General features: G+C 42.1%; 1 protein-coding gene across 15 annotated transcripts in view; it reads left to right on the top strand.

Annotated features, from left to right (window-relative positions):
* Positions 1 to 19,182, top strand: part of SIPA1L1 (signal induced proliferation associated 1 like 1) — a 394,992-nt gene that overhangs the window by 344,241 nt on the left and 31,569 nt on the right. For 10 of the 15 annotated variants that reach the window (XM_073242187.1, XM_073242190.1, XM_073242196.1 and 7 more), the window contains 4 exons: positions 9,535 to 9,684; positions 13,905 to 14,029; positions 16,248 to 16,310; positions 16,746 to 16,864. The exons of 1 other annotated variant lie outside the window; for it this stretch is intronic. In XM_073242187.1, coding sequence (XP_073098288.1) covers positions 9,535 to 9,684; positions 13,905 to 14,029; positions 16,248 to 16,310; positions 16,746 to 16,864 — 457 coding nt within the window. The remainder of the gene's footprint in view (positions 1 to 9,534; positions 9,685 to 13,904; positions 14,030 to 16,247; positions 16,311 to 16,745; positions 16,865 to 19,182) is intronic. 4 more of the 15 variants (XM_073242198.1, XM_073242197.1, XM_073242199.1 and 1 more) reach the window with 3 other exon arrangements.

The following is a 19,182-nucleotide window of genomic DNA, read 5'->3' as shown; positions in this document are numbered from 1 at the left end:
TGTGAAATGTGAGTTGTCCTTCATTGAATTTCTTACAGAAGTTATCAGGTTGCTTGGAATTGAGTTACGGTATTATGTTTGCCACCCAAGGTAAGCTGGAAAAGCAGAGGACTATAACTGAGTTAAATTCACCAGGCTCTTAAGGCTCCTTTCCCCCCAGCTCTTCAAAGGAGCTAGCATACTCTGGTATCTGCATTAGGATTAGAATTTAAATGGTTTTCAAATTCACATTTTTAGATTATAGTACAAAGATGTTTCCCATTTAAGCATTCAGGAAACTGACACAGTAGCTGGAGCTTGGCCCACCTCCCAGTTCCCTTTCCTTTACAAACTCCAGAGTGACCCAGGGAAGAGACCAGAGTGCCTCAAACTGTCTCCCTGCTCAGGCTTTCAGATTGCTTACTGGTCTTTCTTCAGGCCTCCTAAGTAGCTGCTCTGCACTCAGCCCGGGGTAATGTTTCCACAGGGCTTCCTGTTGCAGAACCACCAGCATTTTAGTGTGACCCGCTTGGAAATTCCGAGAGGCACCAGGAGTGCAGGCTGTGTGGTCCTACTGATTTGCATCCTGGCTTCGCCCCTTGGGAGTGCTGTGCTGGGAAGCTCTCTATCCCATGTACCCATCAGTGTGCCCAAGAACCACATGGCACCAGCCCCACCTCTCAGTCCATGTGAAGATTTACTAAGGTAATACAGTTATCCTGTATCCAGCCCGAGCTCTTAGGACAGGCCTGACACTGAGTGAGGCTTTGAAAATGGTTGCAGTTACTGGCATTTTGTAGATGATCCTCCAAACACAGCTACGTGGAAATGAAACAGCTTGTTCATTCACACTGAGCACTCTGGGGTCATGGGGGGAGCCACCCACCTGGGCTGAAGAGGCAGCCATCCAGCATAATCCAGGCTAGGCATGTTTTGGGTTGGTGCATTCGCACAACCAGTGGTGGCATCCTCAGCAAGTGTCTTTGTTAACTTTGAAGAGACAGAGAGGATGCCTGCAGGAGGCCTGCTGTGCCAGAAAAAGTCATGGTGAACTTGTGCAGTTGCACACATTACAGGAAATTCTGCAGAAACCACCCATGTGAATTAGAATGGCCCTTAGAGATTATCCTGTATAAAGCAGTTGTGTTCTGGGAAGAGCAGTGAGATGGCATGGGGTCATATTGCTCTGCATGTCACTAAGAAATTACATGCATCCAGCAGCAGGGTCTTGCCCTCTTACCCAGCGAGGGGAGTGCTCTGCATTAGGACTGCCCAGAGAGGCCTGGCCTAGCCACACCTCATGGGAGGGTCTGCAAAGCCCCACAATGACCCTGGAGCTTCCTCTGACACCCCCCACCCATCCACACACACAGAAGGCAGATCTAGTATGTGTACTGCTGTGACCCTGCTCCACGTGCAGAAGGGAACCAGAGGCCCCTCAGGCCCCTTGCCTGATGAGGCACATCAGCTAAACGGACACATTTATCCCAGGAAATTTAAATAACTCTCAAGGGAAAAAAGCATGTTTTGCCTTATATTTGAAACCACTGACACTTTCAAGATTTGCTGATTCCATAACACATAAGCTTGTGGAAATTAGTGATAATTAAGACAAATTACCCCTACAATCACCAGTGTGAAATCTTCCCATAAGCCTCTTGTCCAATGTCCCGGACAATGAACAGTCTAAGGCCTACACCCCTGGTGAAAATCTAGGTATGGTGACAAAGTAGCAGTTTGGCTTCTGCCTATCATTAAAGTGCTTGCTGAGAAAAGTGCTTTAATTTCCTTTTTACCTACAGGAATAATGGCTGTGAGATAATGAGATGGACAGAGTGACCTTTGGGTGGACAGCAGAGTTTAATCAATCTCTCACCTGACTGTGTGTGTTTCTGTGGGTTGGGTGTGTTCGTGCTGTAACTGCTAGGCTCTTGGCTGCTGGCCTACCCTAAGCAGGCTTGATGGACACTGCTTCATGCCAAATAAAGGTGGCCCTGAACTGTGTGCTCTGGACCCACCTCTTTAGGATCTGCAGGCTCATTTTAAGGAACATAGCAGATACACAGGGAGGGATGGCAGGGGTGAGAGTTGACCCATACACCTATGGCCATGCTTGCAAGTATATATGGGAGTTCACCGTCTCCCTACTGGTCCCCACTCCTGGAGAGAATCCAGCCTAATAGCCTATCATCTTCCAACCTATTGCTTTTTGTTAGACTCTTTTGGTTTCCCATTATATTTTAAGAATGACAAATGATGGTGGCATACTAAATGGCCAAAATAAAAGTGGGGACGTAGAGATGAAGAATGCAGCGCAGCTCTGAATCGTAGTTGGCAATATGTGCTTGTTAAGTTAATTGGTAGAATAGTTTGCAAGTGGTTTCGACTTCATCACAGAACTCAAAATCTCTGAAATCCAGGAACATTAGGATGGGTAGATCTGTGGGAAGAGAAAGATTGTGTGGTGGTGGTCTTCTCTTCTAGCTTAGGGCACTGTAAGAAGAGGATGCGGACCTCTGAGAACACTTGAGGAAGGTGCCGTTGCTGAGCCCCTCTGAGCAGAAGCCAGCATGGTGTGCTGTATTTTGTTGTCTACTTCCCTTGCTTTTTATTTGTATAATGGGATGGGGAATTGCAATATAATGAATTTTAAGAAACATATTTGGTCATTCAGATGACCAAAAAGATACCTGTCAGGTATATTTGGTCTTCATACACAGTTCCTGAAAACACTTCGGAGCCTTAAAGGTGAAATAGGTGTCTTCTCATGTTAGTGAGAGACTTTTGGACCCCATCCAAGGGCCAGTACTGGTGATTGATTCAGCCAATGGCCAATGACCAAGTCAATTATGACTGTAGTGAAACCCTCACAAAAGCCCAAGAGAAGAGCATTTCTTTCTCTTTTGTGTCTTGCTTCTCTGCTGGAGAGAGCTTTCATGCTTGGGGAACCAGAACATTTCCACATGCCACTGAGCCAGGCTCTAAGCCTCAGGCTGTTTTCTGTGATTCTGACCAACCAGCTGCAGATTGGAGGTTCCAACAACCTCCCCATTAGGCTTTCAATTTTTAATCTAATTCTATCAGTTCTCTTGAACCCTGGCAAAACAAATAAACAGAGATGTTATTTGGGCATGCCCTTGTATGCCTGCTGATCAGGGTCTTCAGGATCATCTTGGACAGCACCACTGCTCTGTGCTTCCATTATCTAACAGATGAGGTTTATGCTTCCTCAGTTTACCATTGCAAAAGCCTTACCCTGCAAGACCCACCCATCCTTATGGTCACAACTCCCACCAACCTCCCACCTATGATAGTGCTCCAGCCGAACATGTCATCATGCTGGTGGCCATATAAACCTGCACCTGCCTAGGTCCTCACTCCTGACTTTTGTGAAAATCCTTGGTTTTCTATGAGACCTATTTCAGTGCGTTTTTTCATAAAGCTTCCTTTTAACTAGTTATCCCAAGATTTGACTTCTGGACTGTCTGAGCCCCTCCATACTCTATTTGTACTGCCCTTGTGACAGTTACATTTTACTTTTGTTTTACTTAAAAACTATGGGTCATTATTATTGAGCTAACGCTCTGTGCCAACCTCTATTGAAAGCCCTTCATGTAAATTTTCTTAGTTAATCCACCCAACAGCCCAGTAAGTCAGTTGCCATGTACCCCTTTGACAGATAAATTGCCCAGGGATTGGGAGATAAAATAATTTGTGCAACGTCATAGCTGATTAGTAGTGGAGCTGAGATAGTGTCAAGGCCATTGGACTCCAGAAGCCCTATTTTAGCCACCACACTACATAAATGAAATCCACCACCATACATAGACAGCACGTAAAGGAATACTTATGGAACAAACACATGTGTTTGTGTGTGTGTTAAGGGGGGCCAGCCCCATGCCCAGCAATCCGGATGGGCTTCATGGGCACACATCCTTGCAGCTGCACAGGGCCCCATGCTTAAAAGGGTCCCTGGTAGGTTTAATGCTCTGCTGTTGCCATCTTGGAATTTGTAATGCTGTTTCAACAAGAGCATCCACATTTTCATTTTGCACCAAGTCCAATAAATTATGTAGCTGGACCTGCGTGCAATCCATTTTTATTTTTCTGTTCTTTAAAATCACCCTTAAGTATAAAATTGACTCTTCTTAAGAGGTGCCCATGACGTGTGCCAGGCTGTGAACTTCCAACAGGTTGCCAACAGCTGTGAAGTGATGATCCATTTATCTTGGTATGATGAATTGCCATATTTCCCTAACTGTGCAAGAAAATTATTCCTTGTTGTCAACTGACCTTGTCACAGGAGGCTCATCTGAACAGGATTTCCATGATGCAGTCTGAACAGCTGACAGGAATTGTATGGTCAGAAAGCCAGGGATAGCTCTGGTTCACAAAGTACTCTTGGAAGAGATGAAAAGACAGAGGGAAAAGTTGCTTGAATTTGAACACAATTTGTTCTAGATCTAGTCTGGATATAGCATGCAAATTACAGTATCTTGAATTGTGTGAACATACACCCAGACGCATATATATATATACACTTTTTTTTTTCTTTACTATAATTCTAGAAGAATTCTGGTTGATACACACTGCTGAACACAGACTTTAACTTGGTGTGCTCTCTGGGTGAATAGCATTTTAATTGCTAAGTTGTGGTAAAATGCTGTGCTTAATTATGGACTCAAGTATCTAATTTGTCAGTCATTGCTGCTATTTGAAACCCTCTGGGTTGTTTTTACCATCGTTCTACTGTGTGCACTTGAGTTACAGAGGGCTTTATCTCCTTGGACACATCTGAGCAGTGCTGTCACTTTAGAGTAAAAAGCAGGAAATGGGCAGGAAATGGAGGCATAATTAAATCTATACATATCTACTCAGGAAAAAGTTTCATCATCAACTACTTGAATACTGAGAATTCCTTACCCATAAATTGATATAATTAATCACAACTTGAGAGATCAATTTAATAAGAATCTATGAATGGTAACACTGCGTGTGTAGTCATAGCTATGAGTTGAGTCATGGCAAGTGTGATGAGGTAGGGGTTATTTTATTAGAAGTCTGGAATTTTTTTATGATTCTTGGCTCCCTTTTATCCTGGTGCGAGAATGCTTCTGGGAAAATGAGGAACTAATACTGATCTTGGACCATATCTTCCTAAGTGTCTGTCCCATTCCATTCTTTGTTTTCACATGCCATGAAATGCATTGCATATAAATGAAAAGCTGGTGTCAGGCAGAGTCCTGCAGACTATAGAAGTGTTGTCTGTCCACTGCTGCTGACTTTTTCAATTGCTTCATTCTTTGTGCAATCCAAAAGCCTTGGTGTTTTATTTCTGCAGCAAGAAATAAGAGGGAACCCCAGAGAGCATTTAATATCCGTTACTTTAAAAATATTTAGTTCCTCCTTGGCTAAATTTATAAAAATGTAGGGAAAAGAATGCTGAAATTAATACTAAAAGGTATAGTCATTTCCTCTCTGTCAGTGACCACAGCATTCTTAAAAAGAGTATTTCTTATATTCCAAGATCTCACAGCAGCTGAAAGATGTATTAATCTCGTAGTCCTCTAAACCTATTGGACATTACTGTGCAGATGTTTGGGGCTTGTGAAGATTAAGAGAAAGCAGAAAGATCTGGGTTTATCTCAGAAGAAAAGACTTGTGATCTTGCATTAACTGGCCACTGGCCTCAGGAACCCTTAAAATAGAGTGGGTGGGGGGATGGAGATTCAAGAGGAGATTCAAGTGTGCTGGCTTGCCAGTGGCGAATTTTAGAGGCCCTCCTTTTCAAGGTAACAGGACATCAATCAGCCCACTTTCAGTAATGATCAGTCACAGTCTATTTCTGACAGAAGTGGATTCTTCCAGTGCCAAGCAAGCAGTACCTCCCTCTCCCTAAACCAGGTCTGCTCAAGTAATATCTGGGTGATGGTATCAAATTCAGAGGATTTTTGAAAGAACAGTAAGTCATCAGAATAAGGGCTAACTTCTGAAAAATTTTATGCCCCACATACATACATCTAGAGTCATAAAAAACATTTGGTGTCATTCCATCAGTTGCTGTGTGTTCTGTGTGTGTGAACAGTGAGAAAACAGAGCCACTATTGAGTTATATAAATGCAGAAAAGGGTTGTGGGGGGGTGAATGCTGGCCTTCTGGAAATGCTATTTTTTCACTTTGGGGTAACTCCAGGAACCAAGTAGAATTTTCTGATATACTTGCCAAATAAAAGAGCTGAGGTTGAGAACTAGCATGAGATATTTTAGGTAAATGTACGTTTCAGAGAGCAAAGGAAGAAAAGCTCTAAATACAAATATAAAAGCTACATCCTGACTTTTCCTATGGAGGCATGTTGTCACTTCCTCATAGAGGCATAAACATTTTAACATTCACCATAAATACAATTCATTGCATTTTTACCCTGAAGACAGTTAAAAAATCAGCAGGCCCCCAGATGCTGCATTGGCCCCGACCATGTTAACATTCTGCTGTCTCTCCTTTTTCCCCCATCTTCTTGTAACACCTCCTCTTCCCAGTAAGGAAATCAGAGCAGCTACAAAATGAAATTATACATGAAGTTTCTTTGTCTTGGGTGCATATAAAAGCCAAACTCTTAGAGCAGAAACCTTGTTACATTTGGAATCATGCTGTTCTTTAATCCCTACCTGGTTTTCTTTCTTTGTAACCCACTCTTTCCATTCCTCCCTTATGCCAGTACCCTTCCCAGTGCTTAGGAACAAATAGTGAGAAATAGGGGAGATGGAAAAGAATAAAGGGATATCCATTTTATGGCACCCAGATACATGTCTTAATATTTCTCTTCTCCAAACACATTACCCAAAGTAGAGATGAGCTAGTGTTCCAAGACCCCACTAGTCTCTGACCGTGTCATAGCCTCCCTACACATAGCCCTCTCCTGAGCCTGGCATCTTAGGATGCCAGCTGTGTGGTTGGGCTGTATTTCTGTGAGTCTGTGTAGCAATAGCAGTGTCTGTGAAGCAAAAAAGCCCTAGCATCCTTGGTGTCCTTATTGTCCCATTTCACATTACTTAGAGTAGATCTTGTTGAGACGTTCTCTCACCATGTATGTCAGATTGATGATATGCACAAGGGGTCTGGGTAAAATACCATCATCCATTTTTTCTTGCAGTTAAGAAGTCATTTAACTTTGAGTCTGTAATGATTGTTTTTAGTATGATAATCACCAATTTTGGTACTTTATTATTAGCAACCAGTTGTTTTTCAACTGATGTAGACCTGCCATGGTTGAGAACCCCTGGCATGGCATGGGGCATCTGATGAACTATGGCCCTTATCCTGAACCCACCTAATGTTCCTCATTTTCTGCACTGCTCATAGCAGTTCTCCTTCATTCAACAAATATGTATTAAGCAACCAGAGATGTAAAGATAAGTAAGGCCCAGTTCTGCACCTTAAGGACAGAACCCAGTTGGGGAGATAGACACACATGAAACAAGCCATTCTGTAGGACACACTGGGGTGCAAAGAACAGACTGGAGTGGGACTTGAAGAGGTTCTAACTAATCTGTGAATTCAGAGATATGGTGTTGGAATGCGGCTGTGGAGAAAAAATATCTTCTGTGAGCGAGAAAGGGAGAGAAGGCATTCCAAGCGTAGAGGACAAGATGAGTCGAGTAGGGATCTGGTAGCCGAGTCTGAGCTCTGCAGAATGTAGGCATCCAGACTGTGGGTGCAGCAAAGGGCCTGGAGAGGAGGGTGGGCCCAGGTGAGGTGGTCCAACAGCTGGGAGAGGGCGCCAGGGCCTTGGTCCTCTGTCCTGTGGTAACAGGGAGGTGTGGGGAGGCCGTCAGTCAGACGGCTTGGGGTGGTAGCAGGGCTGGGAGGAATGGGGCGGACGGGGCCTTGGAGTCGGAAGACCAGTTAGAGCACGGTTGTTCTGATCCAGGCTGGAGATGTGGGAATTTGGAGGACAATCGGCAGGTTAAGACCAGTTATCTTCAGTCTTTGTGTTTCAAGACCAGCACCCAGGGTGCCTGACACACAGTTTGTGCTCAGTAAATAGTTGAACTTAATTAGACAAATTGACTGTGGAATCTGAGGCAAGGGAAGGGAAAAAAGATAGTAGCTTCAAGGTGTTTAGCTTAAGATAACAAATAGAGGGGGGGCAGGTTTAGAGTATTGAGTGGAGGAGAAATGGAAAAAACCTGTTAGTTTTTAAGCAGTTTGAATTGCCGCTGAGGTGTTCAGTAGAGATGTCTAAGAGACAGCTGGAGATAACAGGTTTGTTGCTGAGGAGAGAGAGGGCTCTCAAGTCAGATATCTATCCTTATTCTTACGTTAGAAAAGCTTTTCCTTGCGATCCTATTATCCCTTCTGCCAATATCCTGTACCTGAAACCCCATCCTACCCTGCTACGGAAGTTCTGTAGGTTTACTGTGGGAAAATGCCATATTTCAGTGAATCGGGTTTGGTATCAAGGCTTCAGAACTTTGCTTTGAGTATAAGATACGTTTATGTACAAGATCATCTAACCATGCAGACCCACCACAAACTGTCCTATTAAGAAAACACAGCCTACTCTAGAGGACAGCTATAGTTTAGCATTGAGTGTGGTGGACTTAGAATCAAGAGGCCTCATTTACTGAACAAATTATGTTATTCCAAACCCTTAGCTGTCACGTGGAAAAACCTGTCCTGCTCCAAAGTCAAAGGCTGTGTGCCGGCATTCACTTCTCAAATAAAATATCGTTATTATTAAGGTTTGGTGTGTGTCTAGTCACAGTGGTCCGCTGTGACTCATTGATCCTCAGGGGTTACCCTGTTGCCTTTTAGCGTAGAGGCAGTAAAGGGAAAAATACGCCTGTCCTGGCTGCAAAGCCCTGGTGTCTGTCTTGAGAGCCAGTCAGCAAGAGAAGGATCCAAAACTCTAGAAATAGATGTATTAGGTGACTGCGTGGAACACACCCCTACTGCGCTATTATATAAATACAATCATTCTAATTAACTTCCACAACTGCAGTTCTAGGCATTTGTTCATGGAAGTTTTTATATGGTGATGCTACTACCATCAACCAGATTTATAAACACTGAAGAACAGAACCTGAATATTCATTCCAGACTTTGAGTAATGAAATTAGAAAACAAAGACGCATACAAAGAAAGTACCAGTCTCACTATGGTCATGTACTCTGGGAGAACCGGTGTGAAAAACTGGAATTAATTGCTATCTTAATGTCATGGGGGTTCAGTTACTCTCTGCACTGCCATCTAAGGAAACGGCACAAGAATTCAGCCCATTGAATTCTGGCAGCTTTTGGAAACATACATGGTTTTTTTCCCCCTGTTATTTTTTGACACATCCCTCCCCCGCCTCTTGAAGGCCTGCTTTCTAGCTCTTCCCTTAGGGAGTAGTTTTATGGGCAAGTTTCTTTTGTAGGCTTCCAGCTGGCTTCATTTTCACTATCTCCATGAAGTCCCTGCCTCTGTCACATTAATATGATATTATGCATCATGCATTGCCTCGGGATTTTCCCTTTGAATTGTTGACTTCATATTTTTGGTGTGCACACACAGGCTATCTCCTGGCTCAGACATCTACGTGACAGTCTCATCCATGGCGTTAGCAAGATCCCAGCAGTGCCGGAACTCCCCTAGCAACCTGTCATCATCCAGCGAGACTGGCTCTGGTGGGGGCACGTACAGGCAAAAATCCATGCCCGAAGGGTGGGTATACCTGTGGGCCCATTGTACATGGTCCCAGTTGACATGCATCTTGCATCTATAATTCAGACATGTAAAATGGTTTCCATTCAGCCAGGCTTGATCAGTTCTCAAAAAAGCAAAGGGAAAATATGGTTAATATTGCAGATGGAAAAATGTTTTAATGGCTGGTTCAAATCATTTCTTAGGAATTTTATCATTCTTCTAGTCTCTTAGACTCAGTGGTGGAGAGATCAGATTATATCAGTTTCTCATTACATCTGTGTCATCTAGTTTAACGGTACAGATTTTGTCACTTCTTAATATTTCCCACAAAGTGAACTCAGTAGTCTACTGTGTTTGTACTGGTAGGAGTTTGTATCCCTATTCAAATGGGAGAAATGGTCGTCCTATCCAAAGCTTAAAATTATTATTCTCACATGTTAGAAGTCTTCTGTGATTTCAGCCCTATGAGTTGTTGATTTTGTTTTGTTTTTGTTTTTCATCTTTTTTGAAAACACTAAACACCCAAAAGTAACTCTTTGCTTCTGACAAGACTTACAAAGTGAAAAGCTAAACATGCATGATTTTAGAGGCTACTAAAATGGAAAAAAAGAATGTTTGAAATGGCTGAAGCTAGGTAGTAATTAGCAGCAAAATACTATATGGATACTATATGGCAAAACATGACACGGCACTCACAGGCCACCTTGCCCAGAGGAGGGGTAAAAGAACCAGGAGACCTCCTGCTGGGGTGGCTCTTTGGGCCCTGGACGAAGACTTGAAAATCAGATGTGAGGTGTTTATAAAAATTGATGTTTCTATTTTCTACGTTTTCCCCAAATGTTTTTTGAACAAAAGCACATAGGATTTGGCTACTTCCTTGGGATCTGACCATGTCATAACGTAATCATGCGTACTAAGAATACTACCTAATAGGTGTTTTTCTATCTTATACTGTTTTGTTGGTGTTTACAGCTGTTATGTTTGAGTTTTGTTGTTAAACGTTTATGTCAGCAGAAAGTAGGTAACAAAACCACCTAAAGGATGTTTCCCTCTCTCCTCATCCTCCAGTATCTTCCCCAGGATTCCCTTGGTAGCCTTTCTAAAATGCACATGTCTTACTTTAAGTAACTCAGGGACAATTAGAAAAATATTTTAGCTCTTATTCATGAGTCCCTGCAAAAGGTTTTATGAGTTAAGCATTATTATACCATACCACAAGCCCGACTGATTGTTTCTTGTTTTAAATAGTAGATTTTAAATGGCCTGGATTGACTTCAAAATAACAATTCATTGCAGCTTCAGTGTTAGTACAGTAATAAAATATAAATGAGCAACCACCACCACAAAGACAGTGTTCTCCTCTCACTGAAAGCCTTTTAATGTATGCCCAACATGTAAGTTGCAACATTAATGTTTTGGTAAATGTTAATGTCAGAAACAGGGTTCCAGTGCTCATGCTGTGTAGGTTTCCTAACAAGGTGGTGATTTCGACCTGATGTTAAGTACTAACCCTTCTGTGAGTGATAGGGTGTAACGTACTATATTACATCTTTTTTACCTGGAGTGATGTTTTACAAGATGATAGTACAATGTTTTCCTCCAGCTCCCAAACAGTGATGCGTGAGACAGCGGCTCACTGTCTGGTTCAGGTACATTGCTCATGGGCCAGATGTGACCCTAAAGTGACCATTGCTAAGGGGAAAATGATTACATCTACTGCACAGCTTAGCCCAGGAAAAATAGATACGTACAAGGTGACAGTGAAGCAGGCGTGTATGGAGGCTGCTGCCAACTCACTGATGTCAAACTTTAAAAAACTCAAAAGCATGAGCTTGCTGCTCTGTTGTCCTTCCTCTGCTTCTGGGGGCCCAGTGTGCGATGCGTCCCTGTGCGCTCACTGGTGGGCGGATGATGAGACCATCCAGTCGATTGAGAGGGGAAATCTCGTAGGGTGGTTAATACACCCTCTGCACCTGAGCTGGGGAGACAGGGTGTCTGCACAGGTTTAGGGCGTGAATGAGAGATGGCAAAGCAACACTGCTGAAAAGACACCCTACCATCTTTGGAGATTTGTTTCTGGGCCATGTTTCTCATTACAGAGGCAGGCCATGTCCAGAGGGAGGGGCAGCCTGTGTAAATGAGGTGTTTGGAGGTAGTGGTGCGAGGAGCATAACTGAGGGTGGAGAACCTGGAGATAAGGAATTGTGAAGGCTGGAGGCCACGACTGCTTTCCTCTGGCACTGCTGCGAGGGCGTCCAAACTTGGCTCTGAGGGCACCTAAGACCAATAACTGAAGGCTACAGAGAAGCCTGCAGCCCGTTATGAGGTAGATATTTCAAAGCGGTCAGCCTGCTCTGCAGAGAAGTGGACTGGCATGCAAGCTAGAATTCTTGGTCACCGACCATGTTTCATGTATCTGCCAAATGAGCACCTACTCCTTCAGATCTGAACTGTGACCCCCAAACTACTAAGTGCTCCTCCAAACTAAGGGACAATCAAGCACTTGAAAAAGAGGCTGAATGTCGAATCAAGTTTTTTCTGAGCTCATTAAGGATAGGATCTTTGTATCCCCAGTGCCCTCACACATAATAAATGAGGGGCGTGAGAACTGAAATTACAAGTTCATTGGATGAAAACATTGCTCAAGGCAGAATTAAAGGCAGCCTTACTTTATCATGCATTTAAAACCAGACTGACCGAAAAGTGTCTGGCTTTAAATTCAGAGGTTTTAAAAGCTGTCTTTAGTTTCTATGGCTACTGAAAAGTAAAAATCATTCCAAGAATGATTGACTTAGTGATTTAGCAGATTACCAAAGTTAAGAGAAACCTCTTAACTTAGAATCCATGTCTGACTTAGTCTTAATTTAGTGCAAATTTAGAGTAGGATCATAGGGCCAGTTTGAGCGTATTCATTATTCTAAACAAGGACTTTACTTGGAGAGGAGATGCCAAAGATTGTAATTAGTGAATCCTCTTTTTTAAACACTTTCACTGGTTTTCATAAATCAGGGTGTTGTTTTTAATAATGGAAATTCTGTTCAGTGAGGCTTGAGACTGAGTTTGTAAATGATTATCATTTGTGCAAAAATGTAACAAGGGAGATGTTACAGTAGATGTTACTAAAATATTTTATAGCTTTATCTACTTTGCAAATGCTTTTACCCAGATTTTTTTTCTTCCTGGATCCATATGATGGAATTGCCATTTTACAAGTAAAGAAATGGAGACAAAACTTGGGTGACTTTAGGGTGTCAGCTAGCATGTGGGTCCAGGTCTTCTTTCTCCCAGTGGGTTCCTGCTCTTCCCAGTACACCACTTGCTGGTTCTCTCCAGGCATTTATCTGTCTGTAGCAAATGAGACACCTGTGTTGTATGTATCATCAATTCAGACCCTGTTTTGTCTTTTATTGTACAGATTATGCATGAGTTCATTAGTAACCACACAGATTTGTGAATTTCCAAATGCATCTTTGCATTTTATGCTCTCCCTTTTTCATGGGCTCAGTATTTACTTTGCAGACACTGATAAGGCATATGCCTTAATTAAGCATATATTATTGTTCTATACAGGGAAAAATAAAACTGGCTCATTAAATGAGTAAAGGTTCTTTCTGGAAATAGACATTTGCCTTTACATATGCCAGTTTACCTACTTCCAAATTGCCTTTCACAAAGGCAGTCTAAAATATACACATTTTCAAAGTGGTCCCAGTGAATGTAAATGATAGCAGTCTTCATCTTTCAGATCTCAGAGCAAGTGCTCAGAAAATACTTGTCCCAAGAATCACTGACTTAATGATTTAGCAGATGACCAAAGTTAAGAGAAACCCCTGAAATGTACCAATTGAAAAATACGCACGGAACGTGAGGATGGTGAAATTTTTCCTTTGGCTGTGAATGACAGTCTGAGCTTGGCTATACAGGGCCAAAAGATTTTGGTTTCTAATTGTATGTGCCTTAGGTCAGCTCAGTCCTACATGGCTCCTGCCCTTGTGGACAGCATGTATACTTGGCATACATACCCTTTCAGAATAGAGTGATGTATTTTGACCATAACACGCACAGTGCCATCACCCATGTACACGTGCACAAGGATGAATACGCAAGCACAGGCATGAAAGCCGAACCAGTAGTACCTGATGAGAGAGTTTAGCTCACTACACCCAGGACTCCTGCCCCTCCCGGGTGCTGTCCCTGATATTTGTTGTCTTTGCCTGTGTTTGGGGAAATGACCGCAGGTTTGGAGTAAGCCGCAGATCCCCGGCCTCCATTGACAGACAGAATACCCAGTCAGATATTGGTGGTAGCGGAAAGTCCACACCCAGCTGGCAAAGAAGTGAAGATAGCATTGCCGACCAGATGGGTAAGTCACTAATTTCTGCAAAAAACAAGTTATTTTATACCAGGGTGACTCTGGCCACGTTGATGGTGTCAGCAAAGCATTCATTCCATAATACTGCCCTGGTTAATTAAATGTGAATCAAAAGTAAGTCTTCGTTAGACTATGTGTAAGTGAAAACAACAAAGAGGACCTGGGGGGAAATGGCAAGGAATTCTAAGTGACCCTGAATTTGAAAACCAGACAGAGGAATTATTCAGAGCACCAAGATGAAAATACTGCCTGCCAGACCCTGTGTGTGCTAAGTGCCTCCCCCTGCCTTGGCTGGTTGGTTTGCCCCAGTGGGAGTGCCCAGAGAGATTCATCAGTATGCCTATGTCCAGTTTAAAAAAAAACACCAAACTGTACAAAGTGGGAAAGAGATATAGCTGTTTTGTCACATATGTAGTTGGTTAGGATCTCTTTCCTCCCTTCCTTGTGTCCCCCCGCCCAGGAAGCTGTCAGCTAGGTCGCCTTAGCAGTATAAAACAGCTGGATGGGAAAGATTTGCATTAGGGAGCCTTCATTTGCATTTCTGGCACATTGCCCTTTTTCTTGCTATATGTGCAGTTGTTCTACAATGACACCATAACACTAGTTGATACCATAAAATTTTGCCATGAAACAAGATTAAGTTTCAAACCAGTGGCACCAGGGATTTAGAGTCAAAACAGTTGATACATCAGGGACTTGAATTAGGTGGGGTGTTTTCCTTTATCTTACCTCTAGTATTACCATCAGTGTGGGATTAAAAAAAAAGTAAAATTCAGGGCTGACGAAGATAAACTTTAAAGGCAAAGACCCATCTTTTTATTTTTTCTGCAGATGCATTGTCTTGTTCTGTTCTAATGAGTGTGCCCATGTACATGTACCAACCACGAACACAAAAGGGAGTGGAGATGTACTCAGCTAAGACTGGAGTTAAGGAAGAGAATTAATTCTTAGGTTCGGAAGATAGGCTTTGTTCTACTGACTTCAGTGAGATGTGCCTTGTTATTGAAGCCATCTGTCATTACCCACTCTCATCCCACCCACCCCCAACACAGAAAACCTGAGCATATTCTGATCTGCTGTTCTGCTCCTGACAGAATGTTTTTAATCCCATATGTTTTGATACCGTTGAGATGGAAACGACATGTGGAAAGAATCCCTTCATCAGCATGACTTTAGCGGCTTTTTTTGGCTCCTAGTGCAACTTTGAACAAAGCTGCCAGCAAGCCCTTTGTGCAGTGTTCAGGGTCCCACTTCCCACTCATGTGCAGTCACATGGGGAATGAAAAGGTACCCTGGGACTGGAAAGGGTTATTATAAGGTTCATCCTAGACTTATTCATTCTTTCAGATGAACCTCCTATTAGTCTTTTTTTTCCCTTGCATCTACTTTAATTTGGTGGCTTCCCACTCTTGATAGGCAAGACTCTGAAATTAATATCAATGAATCTTTTAAACACATTTGTTTATCCTTTCAGTAAGATATACTCTTTTTTTTTTTTTTTTAAGTAAGATACCTCTAGAGCCTGCCAGAGGAGCCTTTGCACCAATGGGTGGCCTTTCTCTGTCCAAGACCTAAGGCTTCAAGTAAAATGCTAAAACAGATTTTTACAACTTTTTGATATTCTAACATTCCAGAAGAGTAACATAGCCTTTTCTAACAGGCACATCAGAAGGAATCTGGAGCTTAGTTAGTATAAGCCATGCTAGGGAGAAAGCAAGAAAAATAATTATGTTCTCATTACTCAGTGTGATATACTGAGTGTATGAAGAACTGACCTTTATACACTCTATTTGGAAGGACAGAATTACTTACAGACTTCCAGGTCACTGACTGAAAATGTTGAGATTCTTACTTGGTAGCTGGAGCCCCCCTCTCTTTGTACATCAATGTGTGATAAACTGGTGCCCCCTCGGAGACAAGGAGTTTAACTTGATCAATTGGCTCACTCATCTCAGAGGATGTTTGCTTTTCTGCCTCTGCTTTTGGAAAAGGTTGAGAGCAAAGAGTATGTTGCTCTGTCCTTTACTGGAAGGTTAGGAATGGTACTGCAGAAGTCCAGAATTGTTGCTGTTAGCTATAGATGTGTTAAAGAAGCGAAATCACTTACCTTTCATCTTTGGAACCCCACCTCAAACACCACCTTGGAGTCCAAAAGGAAGCAATTGTTTTAAGTAAACTAGTTGCTGTGTGTCTTTTCTGTTGTGCTTAGCTTACAGTTATAGAGGACCTCAGGATTTCAATTCTTTTGTCCTCGAGCAGCATGAATATACAGGTAAAATATTTCCAAAGTGTCATGGTAAGTAACATGTGATTGCATCCATGCTTGTCTAGGTAATATAGACCAAGCTAGGTTAGCCACACTTTGCAATGAATGAATTTCATATATTTAATCCATATATTCTGGACCTCCCCCCAGAACCGAAAGTCGATTCCTAACTTTGCCGCATTGTTCATGGCCTTTGGTTTGGTGGTACTTGGCTACGCTAACGTGTCTGATGCGACACACTGTCACCAGCTGCAAGCTTTACCCATCAGCCACTTAGTTTCTGACATGCTGTCTATTGTGTAAACTCTCAACAAGCTTATTGCTGAAATTCAGTTTGCTGGTCAGTGAACTGAGAGATGCAATGGCAAGCCGTCTTCATTTGTCGACATGTGCTGGTATCTGTTCAGTGCCTGCACCATAATGTCCTGTGCTGTATTCCAGAGCCAACATGCCATCTCCCAGCAGTATCAAAGGTACTGCCAGCTTTCCGCGAGAGCCCCAGTGGGAGATTAATGCGGCAGGATCCAGTGGTTCATTTGTCTCCAAACAAACAAGGGCATGTAAGTTAACTGTGAAATAATAAAAAAGACAAGATTCCTTGCAATGTGAAAATGGTACAGGTCTGCTCTGCTTTTCCTTCCCCATGGTCGGAGAGGAAGTCACCCACACAGAAAGTGGGCTTTTGCTGCCATGACCCTTGAATTCTGTTGGCAATGGCCCTATGGTTGCTTTAAGATAAAGAGAAATTCCTCTTTGGTGTGCACAGATCTGGGTGGAAGCCCATGTGATCCAGTCACAAACAATCCTAAAATGTTAGGAATAAAAACGTGCTAGAAGTGGGTTTTATTTGCCTATACAGTGCAAAATGAGATATGATTGGAGCATCAGTCAAGGTGACAGACACACAGCTTCCCAACCACTCCCCCAACTGCTTCTCTTGTCTTCCACAGCTACACAGATTTTTGTCCTTTTACCGTAGTTCTATACAATTCCTTATCACTTACAAGTAGAACTGGGAATTAGAGATTATCATTTCCTCCCCCTTTAAATACAGTTGACTTCTTTGGTCTGTCTATGCACTGGAATGTGTATTTATAATTACGTCCTTCTATAAGATGAGGAAACACTTTGTTTCACATTTAGAAATTTATAAGATGCTCAGAACTCGTAATGAAAGGCTCATACAAGTTTTTCTCTAGTGAAATCAATACTGAAACTAAAGAAACATGAGGAGAGAGCACGCCCATGCGTGAGCAAGCACCCTGCTCTAGGCTGTGTGCAGATTTACTGACAAAACATGCTGTTGTCACAGCTGTACTTATAAATAAATGACACATCATTCCAGTTGATCTGTCAGTTTCCCTGCTTTACTAACGATTTTTGTATTGATTACTTGGTAAAGTAGTATTTTGAATAGATAGGGTTACATAAAATATATAAAATTAATTCCACCTCTTTATTTTTACTTTTAAGAGTTGGCTACTAGAAAATTTTAAATGAATGATTGTGATCATGTTACATTTCTTTAGGACTCCGTTAGGTACTTTACATTCTCAGCACACCTCAGTTCAGACTAGCCACCTTTAAAGTGCTCATTGCCGCACATGGCTTGGGGCTACCAAATCCCACAGCATAGGTCCGGAGCTAAAGAAGGTCTGCCCTGCAAGTATTAAACACAAGTGAAGGCCTTGTAACGTGCAAGGTGTTAGTGAGGAAAGCTAGAGTAGACCAGTACAGTAACTGGGACTTATTTTTGTTTAAGGGAAGAGATTGTTCTCTTTCAGGTGAAATTTGGGTGCTTTCCTTCTGTCTCTTCCCTCAGCAACACCCACACTATATTCCTTCTCTTTTCTTGTAGTCTCCACCAAGTATCCAAATTTCCTGCCTCTGCCTATTGTAAAATACTACTTTATTCAGATATCTTGAAATCTTATTTCTTTGGTAACTATAAAATGTTCTCTCTAAGCACCAAGCCACCATGGAGAAAAGATTGTGTACATTTTATTAATTGAGATATTCACATAACATATGATATCCACCCATTTGAAATGTACAACTTCATGGTTTTTAGTGTATTCAGAGCTGGGTAACCAACTCCATGATCTAACTCCAGAACAACTTCATCACCCCAAAAAGAAACACTATATCCTAGGCAGTTACTCTGATTCTTCACATCCCCTCCAAGCCCTCAGCAACCACTAATCTGCTTTCTGTTTCTGTTGATGTATCTGTTCTCGACATTTCATATAAATTGAATCCTACAATATGTGGCCTTTGTGTCTGGCTTCTTCCACTTAGCATGATGTTTCAAGGTTCATCGATTTTGCAGCATGTACTAGTACTTCCTTTTTATGACTGAATAATATTTCATTGTATGGATGTAGAATTTTTTTTTAATCCATTCATCAATTTTATGGACATTTGGGTGTTTCTACTCTTCAGCTTTTATGAATAATGCTGCTGTGGACATTCATGTAGAAGTTCTTATGTGAACATATATTTTCATTTCTCTTGAGTAGATACTAAGAATGGAATTGTAACTTTTCCCACAGCAGCTGCCCCAGTTTACATTCCCACCAGTAATGCTGGCTATCATATGGTCTGCCTTTTTTATTATAGCCATCCTAGTGTGTGTGAGCTATCTCATTTTTTGTGTGGTTTTGATTTGCATTAGCCTACTGACGAGTGATATTGAGCATCTTTTCATGTGCTTAGCCATTTGGATATCTTTGGAAAAATGTCTTTTCAAGCCTTTTGCCCATTTTTTAATTGGGTTATTTGAAGCACGAAAGTATTTAATTTTGATGAAGTCCAATTTATTCTTTGATTTTGTGTGCGTGTGATTTTGGTGTCATATCTTAAGAAACCACTCCATAAT

This window comes from Manis javanica, chromosome 8 (genome assembly GCF_040802235.1).
Source record: "Manis javanica isolate MJ-LG chromosome 8, MJ_LKY, whole genome shotgun sequence".
NCBI lineage: Eukaryota > Metazoa > Chordata > Mammalia > Pholidota > Manidae > Manis > Manis javanica.
The sequence above is the reverse complement of the archived record's forward strand: the minus strand, read 5'-3'. Positions and strand labels throughout refer to the sequence as shown.